The 17,052-nt window shown below is 42.2% G+C and overlaps 1 protein-coding gene across 3 annotated transcripts in view; it reads left to right on the top strand.

Annotated features, from left to right (window-relative positions):
* Positions 1 to 12,772: 12,772 nt before the first annotated feature.
* The window catches only part of TSPAN2 (tetraspanin 2), a 42,314-nt gene continuing 38,034 nt past the window's right edge, over positions 12,773 to 17,052 (top strand). For 2 of the 3 annotated variants that reach the window (XM_025370320.1, XM_025370300.1), the window contains exon 1: positions 12,778 to 12,905. In XM_025370320.1, coding sequence (XP_025226105.1) covers positions 12,837 to 12,905 — 69 coding nt within the window. In that variant the 5' untranslated portion in view covers positions 12,778 to 12,836. Of the gene's footprint in view, positions 12,906 to 17,052 lie in introns of all 3 variants that reach the window. The other variant, XM_025370310.1, reaches the window with a different exon arrangement.

The raw sequence follows: 17,052 nt of genomic DNA, 5'->3' as shown, positions 1-17,052 counted from the left end.
TTGGAGAGAATTGACATTTTTAAAATGTCAGTTTTGCTAATTCAAACATAGCGTATCTCTCCATTCATTAACAGCTTCCTTAACATTACGCAACAAAGACTTTAATTTTTCCCTGTAAAGTTCTTACATGTCTTTTCTAGAGAGTAGATACTTCTTATGCTATTTTAAACTATGTTCTTTTAAATTTTAGTTTCTTATTCATTACTGATATAATGAAAAGATATTCTCACATTTATTTTAATCATCAGAAAATTTAGTAAGCGTTCTTATTAATTCTAGTAACCTATTTTTTATGTAGAAAAGCAAAATAAACACACAATTAGATCATCTGCAAATAATGACAACTTTATTTCTTTCTTTCTAAACCTTATACATTTAATTTATCTTATTAAGCTCTGTGGTACAGTGATGAGTAGAAGTAGTTATAGCAGGAATCTGTCTTGTCACCAAAATTTTATGTTATAGCAATGAATTCCCATCTATACCTAGTTGCTTAGAATTTTTACAACAAATCGATGTTGAATTATCAAAAGATTTTTCTGTATCTACTGAGATGACCATAGAATTTTTCTCCTTTATGAATGTGGTAGATTATACTGATTGAAATGTAAATCAACATTGTATTCCTGCCCTATACAGTCACGATGTATTAGACTTTTTATGTATTACTACATATCTTTTTAAATTTGGGGGAGTACATTGTAGGTGTATATATTTACGGTGTACATGAGATACTTTGATACAGGCATGCAATGTAAAATAAGCACATCATAGAAAAGGGGGTGTCCATCCCTTCAAGCATTTGTTCTTTCAGTTATAAATGATCCAGTTACACTTTTTATTTTAAAATGTACAATTAAGTTATTATTGACTATAGTCACCCTATTGTACTATCAAATAGTTGGTCTTCTTCATTCTTTCTAATTTTTTTTTGTACTTATTAACCATCCCCATCCTCCCCTCCAACTCCCCATTCCCTTTCCCAGCCCCTGGTAACTGTCCTTCTACTCTCTAGGTCCATGAGTTCAATTGTTTTGATTTTTAGATCCCACAAATAAGTGAGATATTACTATTTTGTTGGCTATTACTTCGCTGAAGATTTTTGCATCTATGTTCATAAGTGAAATTGACCTATAATTTTCCTTTTCATTACTGTCCTGTCTTTTTCAGGTTTGGGTTTCAAGATCATGCTATGAGTCTCATAATTTTAGTATTTTTTAAACGCTTCCTCCTTGTCTATTCTCTGGAAGAGTTTGCATAAGATTGGAATTATTTCATACCTAAACATTTGGCAGAATTCACCAATGAAGGACAATCTGGGCTAGACTTTTTCGTTTTTGTGAAAAGATCATATACAATTTTTTTAATGCTTACAAGACTATTCAAACTTCTAATTTTCACTGAGTCCATTCTGATGTTACTTTTCAAAGGAATCAGTCCATTTTACCTAGCTTTCAAATTTATTTGCAGTTGTTTATATTATCCTCTTATTATTATCTAAATGTCTGCAGATCTGGAGTTATTAATCTTTTTTTATTCCTGACATTGGCTATTTGTGCAATCTCTCTTTTTCTTGATTATTTTCATCAGAAGTTACTGATATATGTGGGTATAAATTTACCATCTCATTGTATGTTTTCAATTTGGGCAACTGTTTTACATTTCTTTTGTTCCCTGTGATGGTTAATTTTATATGTCAACTTGACTAGGCCATGGGGACCCCAAATATTTGGTCAAACATTATTCTGGGTATGCCTGTGAGGGTGTTTTTGGATGAGATTTACATTTAAATTGGTAGACCAAGTAAAGCAGATTGCCATTCTTAAAGGGCAGCTCTCATCTGCTCAGTCGAAGGCCTGAATAGAACAAAAAGGGTGACTTTTTGCAAGTAAAAAGGAACTCCTTCCTGAGTGCTTGACCTGGGACAAGATCTTTTCCTGTTTTTGGACTTGAACTGAAATATCAGCTCTCCTTGGATCTGGAGCCTGACAGCATTCAGACTAGAACCCCACTATTGGCCCTCCTGGGTCTCCAGCTTGCTGACTGCAGACCTCAAGACTACCAGCCTCCATAATCACATGAGCCAACTCCTTATAATAAATCTCTTATATAAATACATAATGTCTGGCTAATATAGACAATCTTGCACCTTGCTTTAGATTGTAAAAGTACTTAAGTACCTACAATTTTGCTCTCAGCCTTTGGGGCCTCTGTTCAAACTTAAAGACAACAAGAAAAGTCACATTAAAATTCTGCCAGGCTATTACTCAGTAATTTTTTAAACTCTTTCCTAATTTGGATGATTCAAATGGGGATCATCTGTGAGGCACAATAAATATTCAAACTTAGACCTCAGACCTGGATGAGTTATGTTTCTCTCCTTCCCCCAACTGGCTGCACAAGTGAAAACAAAAATGGGCTAGTTGTTCCCATAGGGTCCTATGGAAACAATCAGTTACCTTTTGAGTTTGCTCTCTTCTCCTGTTTCAAAGTCCCTTCTCTTTCTTCACTCATGTCCCCACAAGCAGGTATAAACTTTCTCTCATTAGCAAATAACAGAAACTGAAAAATGATCAAAGGAAGCTACTGCTGCCTGAATGCTGCTGGGAAAACATTGTAAAAGGAGCACCCAGCAACCTGTGACCATGGAGATGGTTTGTAATCAGCAAGCCAGGGCCCTCGCTTTCCTTCCTTCTCTGGGCATCCAATAAACGGTTGGTTTAGAAACTCTGAGCCCACAGACTATTTTCCAACAACAGCTGCATAGCAACAAGGTTCGTATGCTGTAAACCCAGCAGTCAAAACCTGTTCATGTTTGCTTATCAACACCAAAGTTATGATAGCAGGCACACCAGGCTTCCTTTTCTAGCAGCAGGGCAGATTTGATATCCTGAACTACCTTCTCGACTGAAACTAAGACACTGGATAAAATATGTAAGAATGTAAAAATAAAACCACATTGCTGGGCTAGCACAAAAGGAAGAGAATCTACAAAGGCCAAAATGAAATGAAAGCCAGAACTCGAAGTAAGCAGGCACCAAAGCTACCTTTTGCCCTGGGTTTCTGTTTCGACAGCTGCAACGGCTTGGGGTTTGTGAAGTAAAGCCTCAAATGCCACTAACATAGACAGTGTATTAGGAGACCTCATCCAAACCTGGTACCTCCTCCCAAAGGATACACCCTCAAGGGAAGAGTAGATAAGAAATAAACCCATTGTGCGAAAGAGGACGAAGAAATGTATATGTTTTGATCTTGGTGTTGGAGTGGGGAAAATCTCCCCTGAGACCTTGTAACCACAAGCCAGCCTTCAAATGGATTTGTTGTCTGAATTAACAACACTGTGGTACTGCCTTGAGATGATTTGCAGAAGGCAAAGAAAATCGTCTCTGCAGGAATAAAATCTCAACAAAGGACTTAAAGAATTCCCACAAATTTCCAAGGAAAGTAAACGGTTTACAGCTTTAAAAAAATCACATAATACACAAGGAATAAGACACTAAAATCAATACGTAGAAAAGTCCACAGGCAGCAAAGTCAGATCACAGAGAGTTCAGATACCAGGGTTATGAGATATATAATACAAAATGGTTCTACAACTCCACCCTTGTTTATTTTCCTTGTTTCCAAATGCAAGCCCCCATCAGTGTCTGGTTCTCAGTCCTTTTCTATTTCTTCAGAAACACTCCTCTTGCTTTTCTTCTCCTTCAACCTCTCTCTCCCCAGGCACCTTCTCCCAGAACTATGAACACATTTAAATCTTTCCCCATTAAGAAAGGAAGGAAGAAAAGAAAAAAGAAAAGGAAGCTTGCTTCCACCCATCTTGCTACACCACTCACAACTAAGTCTCTTGAAAGAGCAATTAATTGTTCAAAATGGTATTGCCTAGGTTGTCATCCAGGGTTTCTATAGCTTGGGGTTTTACATTTAAGTCTTTAATCCATCTTGAGTTGATTTTTTTATATGTTGTAAGGAAGGGGTCCAGTTTCAATCTTCTGCATATGGCTAGCCAGTTATCCCAGCACCATTTATTGAATAGGGGAGTCTTTTCCCTATTGCTTGTTTTTGTCAGGTTTGTCAAATAGTTGTCAGATAGTTGCAGGTGTACAGCTTTATTTCTGGGTTCTCTATTTTGTTCCATTTGTCTATGTGTCTACTTTTGTACCAATACTGTGCTGTTTTGGTTACTGTAGCCCTGTAGTGTAGTTGGAAGTTGGGTAATGTGATGCATCCAGCTTTGTTATTTTTGCTTAGGAAAATCTTGACTATTTGGGCTCTTTTTTGGTTCCATATGAACTTTAAAATAATTCTTATAGTTCTGTGTAGAATGTCAATGGTAGTTTAATAGGAATAGTATTGAATATATAAATTATTTTGGGCAGTATAGCCATTTTAACAATGTTGACTTTTCCCATCCATGAGCATGGAATGTTTTCTATTCGTTTGTGTCATCTCTGATTTCTTTGAGCAGTGTTTTGTAGTTCTCCTTACAGAGATATTTCACCTTCTTTGTTAGCTTTATTCCTAGGTATTTTATTTGTTTTGTGTGTGGCAATTGTGAACAGGATTGCATTTCTGATTTGGCTCTCAGCTTGACTGTTGTCAGTTTATAGAAAAGTTAGTGATTTTTGCCCGGGCGTGGTGGCTCATGCCTGTATTCCCAGCACTTTGGGAAGCACTTTGGGAAGCCAAGGCAGGCAGATCATGAGGTCAGGAGTTTGAGACCATCCTGACCAACTTGGTGAAACCCCATCTCTACTAAAAATAAAAAAAAATAAAAAAAATAAATTTAGCTGTGCATGGTGGCACACGCCTGTAGTCCCAGCTGCTCAGGAGCCTGAGGGAGAATTGCTTGAACCTGGGAGGTGGAGGTTGCAGGGAGCCGCGGTAGTGCCATTGCACTGCAGCCTGGGTGACACAGCAAGACTCCATCTAAAAATAATGATAATAAAGAAAAGAAAAGTTAGTGATTTCTGTACATTGATTTTGTATCCTGAGACTTAGCTGAAGTTGTTTATCAGCTTAAGGAGCTTTTGGGCTGAGACAATGGGATTTTGTATATGTAGGGTAATGTTGTCTGCAAGCAGAAAAAGTTTGACTTCCTCTCTTCCTATCTAGATGCCCTTTACTTTTTTCCTCTTGCCTGATTGCTCTGGCCAGGACTTCCAATACTGTGTTGAATAGAAGTGGTGAGAGAGGGCACCCTGGTCTTGTGCCGGTTTTTAAGAGGAATGTTTCCAACTTTTCCCCATCCAGTATGATGTTGGCTCTGGGTTTATCATAGATGGCTCTTTTTATTTGGAGGTATGTTCCTTCAATACCCAGTTTCAATACCTACAGAGTGGGAGAAAATGTTTGCAAACTATGCATCTGACAAAGGTCTCATCTCCAGCATCTATACAGAACTTAAACAAATTTAAAAGAAAAAAACAACCCCATTAAAAAGTGAGTAAAGGACATGAACAGACAGTTTTCAAAAGAAAACATACATGCAGCCAACAAGGATATGAAAAAATACTCACCATCACTGATCACGAGAGAAGTGCAAATCAAAACCACAATGACATACCATCTCACACCAGTCAGAATGGTTATTATTAAGAAGTCAAAAAATAACACATGCTACCAAGGTTGCAGAGAAAAAGGAACATTTATATACTGTCGGTGGGAGTGTAAATTAGTTCAACCATTGTGGAAGGCAATGTGGTGATTCTTCAAAGAACTAAAAATAGAAATATCATTTGACCCAGCAATCTCATTACTGGGTATATCCCAAGGGAATATAAATCATTCTATTATAAAGACACATGCAAGCATATGTTCACTGTAGCACTCTTCACAATAGCAAAAACATGAAATCAACCTAAATGTCCATCAATGGTGAACTGGATAAAGAAAACGTGGTACATACACACCATGGAATACTATGCAGCCATAAAAAAGAACAAGATTATGTCCTTAGCAGGGACACAGATGGAGCTGGAGGGCATTATCCTTAGCAAACTAATGTAGGAACAGGAAACCAAATACCGTATGTTTTCAATTATAAGCTAAATGATGAGAACACATGGACACATAGGGGAGAACAACACACTCTGGGGCCTATAGGAAGATGGAAGGTGGGAAGAGGGAGAGGATCAGGAAAAATAACTAATGGATACTGGGCTTAATACCTGGGTGACAAACAATCTGTACAAATAAAGCCATGGCGCAAGTTTACCTATATCACAAACCTGCACATGTACCCATGAACTTAAAATAAAAGTTAAACAAAAAGCACATTTCTCACTTAAAAAAAAAAAGAGAGAGAGAGAGAGCAATTATTATGACTTCCTCACCACTCGTTCCCTCCTAAGTTGTGTTCCAGCTTACCCAGTCCACCCCCACTTTTCTGCAGTGGCAATAGCTGAGGTTGTCAGTGTCCTAAGGTACCAAATCAGTACTTGCAATGAACTCTTCTCTCACCTCATACTGCTGAGGTATTTTGCACTGTGGACACTGCCTCCATTGAGAAACTCCTCACTCAGCTTCTGTGACACCACTTCTTTCTGATTTTACTCCTATGTCTCTGGTCATTTCTTACCAGTCTCCTTTAACTGTCACATCTCTTTTGCCCACATCTTAAAATGTTGTTGCTCTAAAGTTTCTGTTCTCAACCCTTTTCACACTCTTCCCGGGCATATCATCCATTCTTATGGCTTAAGATAGCCGTATATCTCTGAGGCATGCATGTCCTGGGATACAAGAACTCTTTGCAGAGGTGCTCCAACACAAACAGTTTTAAGAAAATCAGTTTGCCGCTTGTTAATTTCCAGGTGTATTCCTTCCTAGAATCAATCTGCCTGGGAATATGCCTACAACCGAGATATCTTCCACAAGCTACCGCTCACCCATTCTGAATCGGGTATACGTCCCCAGGTTGTAGAAATCTCTTGGTCACCAATTTGCAAAGTTGCTGTAGGTGCTGAGAAAGTAAATAACTATAATATGGGTAATAAATGCCTTTGTAAGTTAGAAGGGTTCCAACTCTATTCTTTCAATAAAATTGAAGAAAGGGCCAGATGAGGTGGCTCACACCTGTAATCCCAGCACTTTGGGAGGCCGAGGCAGGGGGATCACTTGAAACCAGCCTAGGCAACATGGTGAGACCCCATCTCTACCAAAAAAAAAAAAGAAAAATACAAAAAGTAGCCAGATGTGGTGGTACATGGCTGTGGTCCCAGCTACTTGGGAGGCTGAGGTGAGAGGATCACTTAAGCCTGGGAGGCAGAGAGTTTGCAGTGAGTTTTGTTATGCCACTGCACTCCAGCCTGGGTAGCAGAGCGAGACTCTTTCTCAAAAAAAAAAAAAAAAATTATAATAAAAAAATAAAATTGAAGAAAGGCCAAATGGAATTGTCAGCTGATTTAATCATTTAAAATAGTTTAATAGCAAGAATGGCAGCAAGGGTGGGAGGTGCCATGTTCTTTTAAACAACCAGATCTCACACATGAATTCAGAGCAAGAACTCACTCATTATAGGGAGAATGCCATCCAGCCATTCATGAGGCATCCACTCCCATGATCCAATACCTCCCACTAGGTCCCTCCTCCAACACTGGGAATTACCATATAAGCATGTATCAGTGTGTGAATTGGGGCACATAATTCAGAAGAGGTTTAAAGAATTGATTGGCATTGCTATAAAAAGTCTTCCATCTTTATCTACTTATTTGTCTAAACAGAGTTTTTCAATATTCATATCAAAACAATGAAAAACATTAAAGGAATTTATGGTGAGCCTTGTGATTCTAGCAATAATATTCATTCAGAGATATATGAACTAGTAGAAAAAAAATACCAATCCCACCAATATCATTAAGAGATGCATTTCCAGCAATATTTTACCTTTAAGTTTAGTGACTATTTATTTAAAGCTGTATTTTAAATTTAGTATACAATTTTAACCACTTGTATACCAAAAATAATTTTAACAGTAACTTAATCTAGAACAAGTTTGACCAACCCTGGGCTGCATGTGACCCAGGATGGTTTCAAATACTGCCCAACACAAATGCATAAACTTCCTTAAAATATTATGAGTATTTTTGTGATTTTTAAAAATCTCATCAGCTATCATTAGTGTTAGTGTATTTTATGTGTGTCCCAACACAATGATCCTTCTTCTAATGTGGCCCAGGGAAGCCAAAAGATTGGACACCCCTGATCTAGAAGAAATTTGTTAACACTTACAGCCTTATGGTCTCAGGGGAAAAGTTTAATTTCTTTTAATAAACATAGTAAATTTTGTTCAGACAGATATAAAAGGACATTCAAGAAAAATCTTTCAAGCATAAACATGCATTAATTTAGGATGACATTTTGTAAAATGGAAATACAAGTTCAAGAAGCAAAAGGAAAGATTAAAATTTTCACCCTGTTAAAGAGGAACTTGCTTTTTTTTTTTTTTTTTTTTTCCCCAGACATGGTCTCATTCTGCCACCTAGGCTGGAGTACAATGGTGCAATGTCAGCTCACAGCAGCCTAGACCTTCCACGCTCAGGGGATCCTCCTACTTTAGCCTCTGGAGTAGCTGGGACTACAGTGAGCACCAACACACCCGGCTAATTTTGTCCATTTGTTTTGTAGAGATAGAGTCTCACTATGTTTCTCAGGCTGGTCTCAAACTCCTGGACTCAAGTGATCCTCCTGCCTTGGGCCTCCCAAAGTGCTGAGATTACAGGTGTGAGCCACCATTCCCGGCCTTGTTCATGTATTTTTTAAATGGATGATAACAGGTAGCAGATCATACTGGCATTCAGTTTCTATTGGATGTATTAAAATGAGTAATGTGGTCATTTTATTTTAAAAGTCAATATTTAAGACACACCAGAAGTGACATCTCTGAAAATATTCAAACTTATAATAAATAATTTTACATGTAACTTAAAAATGTGTGAGGGTAATACTATACAACGCCATTTATATGAAGGTTTAAAACAGGCAAATGTAATCTATAGTGAAAGAAAATCAGAACAGTGTTTGCCTGTAGGAGGGATGTGGGCAAAGATTGACTGGGAAGGGTTACATGAAAACTTGAAAGCTTTCTGGGGTGACAGTAATATTCTATATCTTAATAGGATTTGGGGTTAGAAAGGCAAAAGCATTTGTCAAGAATTATTAAATAATATACTTAAAATGTACATTTCATTGAGGTAAATTTTAGAATAAAAGTAAATAGATATTTGAACTCTAGGTAATGTTATGCATGCTCAAGAGTTTAGGGGTGAAACATATTGCCTAAAATTTATTTGGAAGTGAATCAAAAAACAAGGTAGATTGAGAAATGGACAAGTGTATAGATAAGTAATGCAACCGAAGCAAAATGTTGATTGTAGAACCTAGATGGTGAGTATATGGTGCTCCTTGCTCAACTATTTCAATTATTTTGTATGTAATAAAATATTGGGAAAAAATGCAAGAGAAAATATTTTTGTAACTATTTTAGGGCATGTGTGGGCAAAAGTTTAAAGACCACTGACTTCTATTTATCACCATTTGCTGAAGAATCTTTACCCTAAACTTACCATCCAAACCTTTCTCCAGAATCTAATCATATTTCCATGTCATCTGGATTTCCCACCATATCTAAAACTCAGCAGATCCAAAAATGAATGTATTGTCTTCCCTCTACCAGTTAGGAATATCTTTAGCTACATGCAACAGAACACAAAGTCAAACAAAAAGAGAGTTATTTTTCCTATATACTGAGAAATCTGGAGTTAGGTGGCTGCTGGTATTGGTTCAGTGGTTCCACGATGTCCTAACTGGAAGGTCTGCAATTGTCTTGCCCTTTCTTCATAGTCACAAAACATTCTAGCACTTCAAGCATCATGTCTGAGTTCAAGACAGGAAAGAAAGAAAAGGGAGCAATGCCAGTGACAGTTGAAAGGCTAACTTTCTTATTATGTCATTTAATGTAGTCCTGTACTTTCTTATAGTAATATACCCTTGAAAATGTATGGGATGCCTTTCAGGCACAATACATACATATATGTTGATAATGGCAATTCCTAATGTTGGAGGTGGAACCTAGTGGGAGGTATTGGATCGGAGTGGATTTCTCATGAATGGCTGGATGCCATCCTCCCTATAATGAGTGAGTTCTCGCTCTGAGTTCACATGTGAGATCTGGTTGTTTAAGAGTGTGGCACTCCCCACTTCTTTTGCTCCCACTCTCGCTATATACACACTGGTTCCCTGTGACCTTCCACCACAGCTGAAAGCTTTCTGAGGCCTCACCAGAAGCAGACACCAGCACTATGCTTCCTGTACAGCCTGTATAACTGTGAACCAATTAAATCTCTTTTCTTTAGAGATTACCCAGTCTCAGAGACTTCTTTATAGCAACACGAGAATGGACTAACACACATGCATCCACACACATACACATACATGTACATAAAAACCTAAACCTCAATTGGCTTCAGAAATGGCTAACTCAGTTATGGTTAATGTCACCTATGACTGGTTTTTTCAGCTTCCTGCTTTGCTGTTTTCAATGTTGGATCTGTCCTCAGGCTGGTATGAAGATGGATATAGCAACTCTATGTATATTATCCAGATCCAACAGCCTCAAGAGGAAGAAGACCATCTGGCCCCTCAGTAGACACTACTCCCATCCCATTAGTCAGAGTGCTTGTCAATTTGTTTCCTGAACTAACTACAAGGCAAATGGGATTACCTTAGCTTACCCTTGTCAAGGGTCAGCTTCCCCTAAGACATATAACTTTGTGAAACGGTGACTGGGCAAGTCTATACTAAAGATCTGAAACTGTTAATGTTGACAGGCAGCCACCATCTGTCTCTAATACATATGTGCTAAAATTGTAGCATAAAAAAACAAACAATAGATGTATATGTTACAATAGGGGTTCTCTTCCCTCTATGTAATTTCTAGAAATATTTTGTCTTAGAGATGCAAAATTCAACGATATATTTAAAGTATAATATCATTATTCATTTCATTGATTTATTGAACGCCTTCTATGTACCAGACACTACTGTTTAACTTCTTTTCCTTTATACTAAAACAGAGGTGACAGATATAGAACTATAAGTGTTTGATTGAAGCTAATGATTCACTTCTCTCTGCATACCTAATGACTTCCATCTTTGTCTTTATTTCATTGTTGGAGACATGTTTATTACTAGAATCAGCACTTTCATTTTTCTGTCTTCTACTCATTTTTATAAATGAGTCGATATTCAAATAAATGTCCAAAGACACAGAGGTAGGCAAAGATGGCAACATGGTAGAAACTGAATGGTTAACTGATAAGAGTGTGATACAATAATACTAACCCTTATGCAGTACTTACTCTGTGCCAGGCACTGTTCTAGGCACTTCACAAATACTAACTCATTAATCTTCACAACTCTATGAGGGGAGTACTATTATCTCCATGTTGCACGTGGGGATACTCGGGGCCAAGGACAGTTTTGCACATTAGTCAGCCGACTGAAAGCTGTGATTTGGCCCTCCTGCCTTCCTGACTCACTCTGCCCCATCAGGCTTCACTCAGGCTAACTGCGGTTCTCAGAACTCCCTTGGAGGCCTTGTTCTCTCCAGCCCTGTGCTTTTGCACATGCCGTCTTCCTGGACTGATCTTTGCCGCCTGGGCTCCCTCTTCTAGACCAGATCAGGCCCCTCTCCTTAGCAATGCCTTTTCTGGTTAAGGCAGTCAGGCCAGGCACAGCTGTCCAGCACCCAGCCCACCTCTTCTCACCTTATTTGCTTACAGATCTGTCTGTACCACCAGAGATGTGGTTCCGGGCCTGGCTGTCTCCTCACTGTTGAGTCCCTGGGGCTTGCTACTATGTCTGGCCTATAATAGGCACTCAAAGTTTTGCTGAATTTATGCATAAGCTCTCCGAATTTTACACTTTCTTGTCTCCCCCATACTGTCTGACACCACATATTGTAGACACTTAGTCAATGGAAGTGGGAGTCTGATTTTCCTGCCAACAACCTAACTTAATAAAAACAAAGCAAAACAAAAACCGCCCCCTTTCTCCCATCTCCACATCGTAATTAAGATCCCGAAAATCTGGGATCCTTCCAAATCTTCCGATCAGCGGAACCTGGCAGGATGTGAGAAGTCAGACTCCCTTCACTGGCCGACCGGGTTGGGGGCAACTCTCAGGACGCAGGGCGCCGCCTCCCGCGCCCTCTCCCAGTTCTTGCCTATTAAGGTAAGAGTCCCCGAGGAGGGGGAGGGGCCGGAGGGAGGGTCCCCTAGAAGCGGCCTGTGCGCTTGCTCCTCACCGCGGAGCCGCAGCCCTGGACACTCAGCCGGGTGCCCCGCCACGGGTCCTGTCAGCTTCGGGGCAACCTCGGACCCCACTTAGTTCTTCTACCCGAGGTCACCTTCCTAGATTTCCATAGCCACGAGACCAAGTGCTGCTTATCCCTCAAGCATCGCCCGGGCCTCAAACCAGTCTCCGCACTGGGCGCTGATTAAATGGGTCCCCAGTCCCCGGTGGGCGCTCACGCCCTGCAGGTGCTCGGATAGCCACCAGCAGCGGTGCGCCCACGGGAGGGAAGGAAGGTGGTCCCTGGGTCCGGGGGAAGAGCGGACATGCTCCCTCGGGCCGCTCGATCTCCATCCCCCGGCGCCCCCACTTGTCGCCAGCCTGGCCGCTTGGGGTCCTCGCGCCCCTCCCCGCCGCGCCCCGCCCCGCCCCCTGGAGGCCCCGCCCCGGTCCTCCCCGCTCCTCCCCCTCCCCGCCGGCGCCTGCCGCTCCCGGCGCTCGCAGCGCCGGCCTGGGGATTGGGGATCCCGCCGCCGGGCCGCAGCATGGGGCGCTTCCGCGGGGGCCTGCGGTGCATCAAGTACCTGCTGCTCGGCTTCAACCTGCTCTTCTGGGTGAGACCAGGAGCCGGGAGGGCCGGGCAGGGCAGGGCAGGGGGCCGGGTGGCGGGCGCGGGGCCGGGGTCCCCGGGGAGCTGACTGCGGCGTCCCAGTCGCGCTCGTGGGGAGGGCAGGGTGCTCAAACGCGGAGGCGAGGAGAAGGCAAACAAAGAGGGAGGGGAGGGCTGGAGGGGAGAGAACGGGAACACAGAAGGTTGATCAATGAGAAATGATGAGAAGGAGAGATACACCGTGTGGCCCTTTCCTGGAAGGAACACCACCTGCCTTGGTTTTTATCTCCCAGCTGGTGACCCCAGGTGCGGGAACCCAGTCTCTCCTCACCCCCGGAGGACTTGGGGCCCTGGCGGTCCCTGTTCCCCTCCAGCCTCCCGTGCACACACCCCCTTTTCACTCTGCCTACCAGCTGGAACCAGGGCCTGGCCAGGGTGTTGGGAGAGAAACGCCTGCCCTGGGGCTGCCTGGGGTGGTGCTCCATTCGAGTGTGTGGACAGAGTACTTGGCTCTGAAGGTTTTGTTTAAGAAATTGGAGATAGGAATGAACATTGTGGTGGTGGGGGGATCATCGTTTTTCTGGGCATCAGAGTAAGGGTACCGCTGGGTGAGAGGAGGTGGTGGGTGCTCTTCTGAGAAGGGGATGGGGAATGGAAGGGCTTCCAAAGGGCAGCAGCATCTCTCCACAACCCCCAGCCGCAGCCTCTGCTAAATACTAATCCTCCCAGAGATGATCTCATTCAACTTTGCAGGGTTTCATTGAACTGACAGCATTCCCAGGATTCATGGTTCACAGAGTGATAGGATCTTGACCCTTGTCTCCTATATTATCGAGACAGGGATACAGCTAGACCAAACCTACATCCCTGGATACCCTGTCCCAGGCCCTGGAGGACTGTGAGACAAGGTCTGGAAATTGTCTTTTCTGCACATTTCCTCTTGGGCTTTCTTAAGAGAATGTCAGTCAGTGTAACTGCTTAGCTAGACCCTGAGGGAAAACGTAGCTCTTGCTTTGGATAAAGAGGTTTGAGAGCAGCCAGGGCCTGGGTGCTTTGAAACTACCAGGCTGGAGAAGGTGGCTGTCCTATCTGCTCTGGGGGAAGTTGTATTCCCATGATTGCAAGTAATTAATTATTGAATGATGGGTTCCGCTTTTGTCTGTCAACCCATTAGCTCAGATGCCTGGATGACTCCAGCAACTCTAAGCTCTTCAGTATCCTTCAGCAGTGGAAGGTGTGAAGGAGGTACCTCCCAGACATCCCCTGAACTTTAAAGAGACACATGGCCTTTGTACACGTGGGGATTTACATTAAGCATACTATGGGGAGAGGGGTTTCTGAAGACCCTTTGTGTTGTATTTTTTAGGAATCTGGCTTAATTTCAGAAGCTGTTAATTATAGATGTCATGCCACAGTGACACCCTTCGTTCTCACTGCTTATGAATTCAAAAGAAGTTTTAAGCCTGAGGAGGAATTCTTCAACTGGGTTCAGTGCTTATTTAGTGCCTGATATTGTATCAGCCTTTCCAGTAATAGTTGGAAGCATTCATTGAATGTTTTCAATGCGTCAGGGACAGTGCTAAGCATATTACATTCATTATTACACATAATCTTCACAAGAGTCCTGATATACATATACTATTATTATCCCCATTTTTTACAGATGAGGAAACAGAGGCTCAAATTGGTTAAGTTACTTGAGATGGAGTCTCGCTCTGTGGCCCAGACTGGAGGGCAGTGGCCCGATCTCCGCTCACTGCAAGCTCTGCCTCCTGGGTTCACGCCATTCACCTGCCTCAGCCTCCCAAGTAGCTGGGACTACAAGTGCCCTCCACCACGCCGGGCTAATTTTTTTGTCTTTTTAGTACAGACAGGATTTTACCGTGTTAGCCAGGATGGTCTTGGTCTTCTGACCTCGTGATCTGGCCACCTCAGCCTCCCAAAGTGCTGAGATTACAGGTATGAGCCACCGCGCCCAGCCGCCTACCTTCTCTTAAGCATTGCGGTACATTCAATTAACCAGTGGTTCTCAAATGTGGTTCCTGGGCCAGCAGCGTCAGCATATCCTGGGAATTTGTCAGAAATACACATTCTCGGGCCAGGCACGGTGGCTCATGCCTGTAATCTCAGCACTTTGGGAGGCCAAGGCAGGCGGATCACCTGAGCGGAGTCCGAGACCAGCCTGGCCAACATGATGAAACCTCATCTCTACTAAAATACAAAAATTAGCCAGGCATGGTGGTGGGTGCGTGTAATCCCAGCTACTTGGGAGACTGAAGCAGAAGAATCTCTTGAACCTGGGGGGCAGAAGTTACAGTGAGCCAAGATGGTGCCACATTGCACTACAGCCCGGGCAACGAGAGCGAAACTCCATCTCAAAAACAAACAAACAAATGAACAAAACATTCTCAGCTCATCCCAGACTTGCTGAATCAGAAACTCTGGGGGAAGGACCCAGCAATCTAATTTAACAAGCCATTCACATAATTCTGATCCATGCTCAAATTTGAGACCCACTCTATTAAACAATGATTAAACAAATAATAATGTATAAATATAAACACAGTTCCCTAAGCTGCTCATCTCACTGAGGAAACGAGACCAAGGAATATGGAACAACACAAAAACAAGACAGTGTGGAATCAAGTGACAAGTATCACACTGTTGACCATAGACACAGTAAGGAAAGGAAGTAGGAGCCATGCAATGTTTGAGTGCCTGAATGTGTTAACCAGTGAGGTTAGATCTGACCTTTTCTATATGTGATCTAAGTAAGAAGTTTAGAGAAAGGATCAGAGTCATCATGAGAAGCCAGAAAAGTTCTCCTTAAGGAGCTATTTAAGCTGAACCTGGAAGGACTGGTAGAATGGAGCTGGGCAAAGGCGAGGGGGTGACTGACCATCCACCAGCAGAGGAGCAGAGCAAGGGGGAGTGTGTGCCACCATCTGACTGTCAAAGCTATCAGGCTGGAGTGCAGAGGTCCCAAGCAGGGTGTGCCTGCACAAACAGGGTGTACTTGAGCAAGTTATTCTTGCTTCTAGGCTTATTTTCTCATCTGTACGACTGGAGTAACAGAAATATTGAGAGGATTAAGAGGGAATATGTAAAGTATGTCACCTCAACTTCCTATGAGCCTAGGACATAGGAAATATGCAAAAAATGTTAACTATTATATTTGTTATCAAGTGCCTGGCACATAGGAAGCATTTAATACATGTTAGCTCTCTTTCTCCTGATTCTTTTCATGTTGGGGAATAGTATATAAGTTTGCCAAGTGACTTGCAATTTGTCTTTATTTGAGGATAACTATACCTTATCTTGTCAATTTGTACTTGTGGATTTTCCCCCACTAGAACTTAAAACACTCTGAGAGCAGGAATTTTGTTTTTTCTGTTTTGCTCATAGCTGTATCCCCAGCGCTAGAATAGTGTGTGGCGTATAGAAGGCATGCAGTGGGAACTGAAGGACCTTCCTCTCCCCCAGTTTCATGGGGGTGGGGGCGGAGGCAGCAACCAGAGCGAAGTGGCAACTGAAACAGGCACCTCATGACTTAAGGGAAAGTAGCTGTGTGGGATAAAGTATCTAGATATTTGCCTTCACTGTAACTGAGGGAACCTGATTCCAGAAAAGCCCCACTCTAGTTTCTGAAGTTGTTTTCTCCTGGTTGGAGGGCTTTGTGGGAAGTTTGGGAAAGGGGTGGGGGATAGTTTTCCTGGAAGGCCAGGCTTTAGCTGTGACTACAGTGTAACATTTACACACACGCCCTTAGAAGCTCACATGCCTGCCCCTCTGAGTTACGGGGTTCCCTGGGTGACAGCACTTCCTTCCAGTCAGAACCTCGCCAGAGGTAAGCACAGAGGCGGGGCAGGGTTCGTTTGGTGATCTGCAATTTAACAGATCAATCTGTAGCCTCCTCTGGCAGCTTGCTTTAAGTTTCCCTAGGCTGTGCTCCTGGTTTCATAAACATCCAACCAGACCCTGCCAGAGCCAGCACAGTACTCCCTGGCCCAGGGCCACTGACTGTACTCACCGCTGAATTTTTAAAAACAAAGTCAAGCCTAGCCATTAACCCCACTACATTAATTTCTCTTATCATGGTTGATGTCTAAGGTGAAACCCCTCCCAACATCTGTCATGTCTAAATTCAGACC

The sequence above is a fragment of the Theropithecus gelada genome, chromosome 1, assembly GCF_003255815.1.
Source record: "Theropithecus gelada isolate Dixy chromosome 1, Tgel_1.0, whole genome shotgun sequence".
NCBI lineage: Eukaryota > Metazoa > Chordata > Mammalia > Primates > Cercopithecidae > Theropithecus > Theropithecus gelada.
The sequence above is the reverse complement of the archived record's forward strand: the minus strand, read 5'-3'. Positions and strand labels throughout refer to the sequence as shown.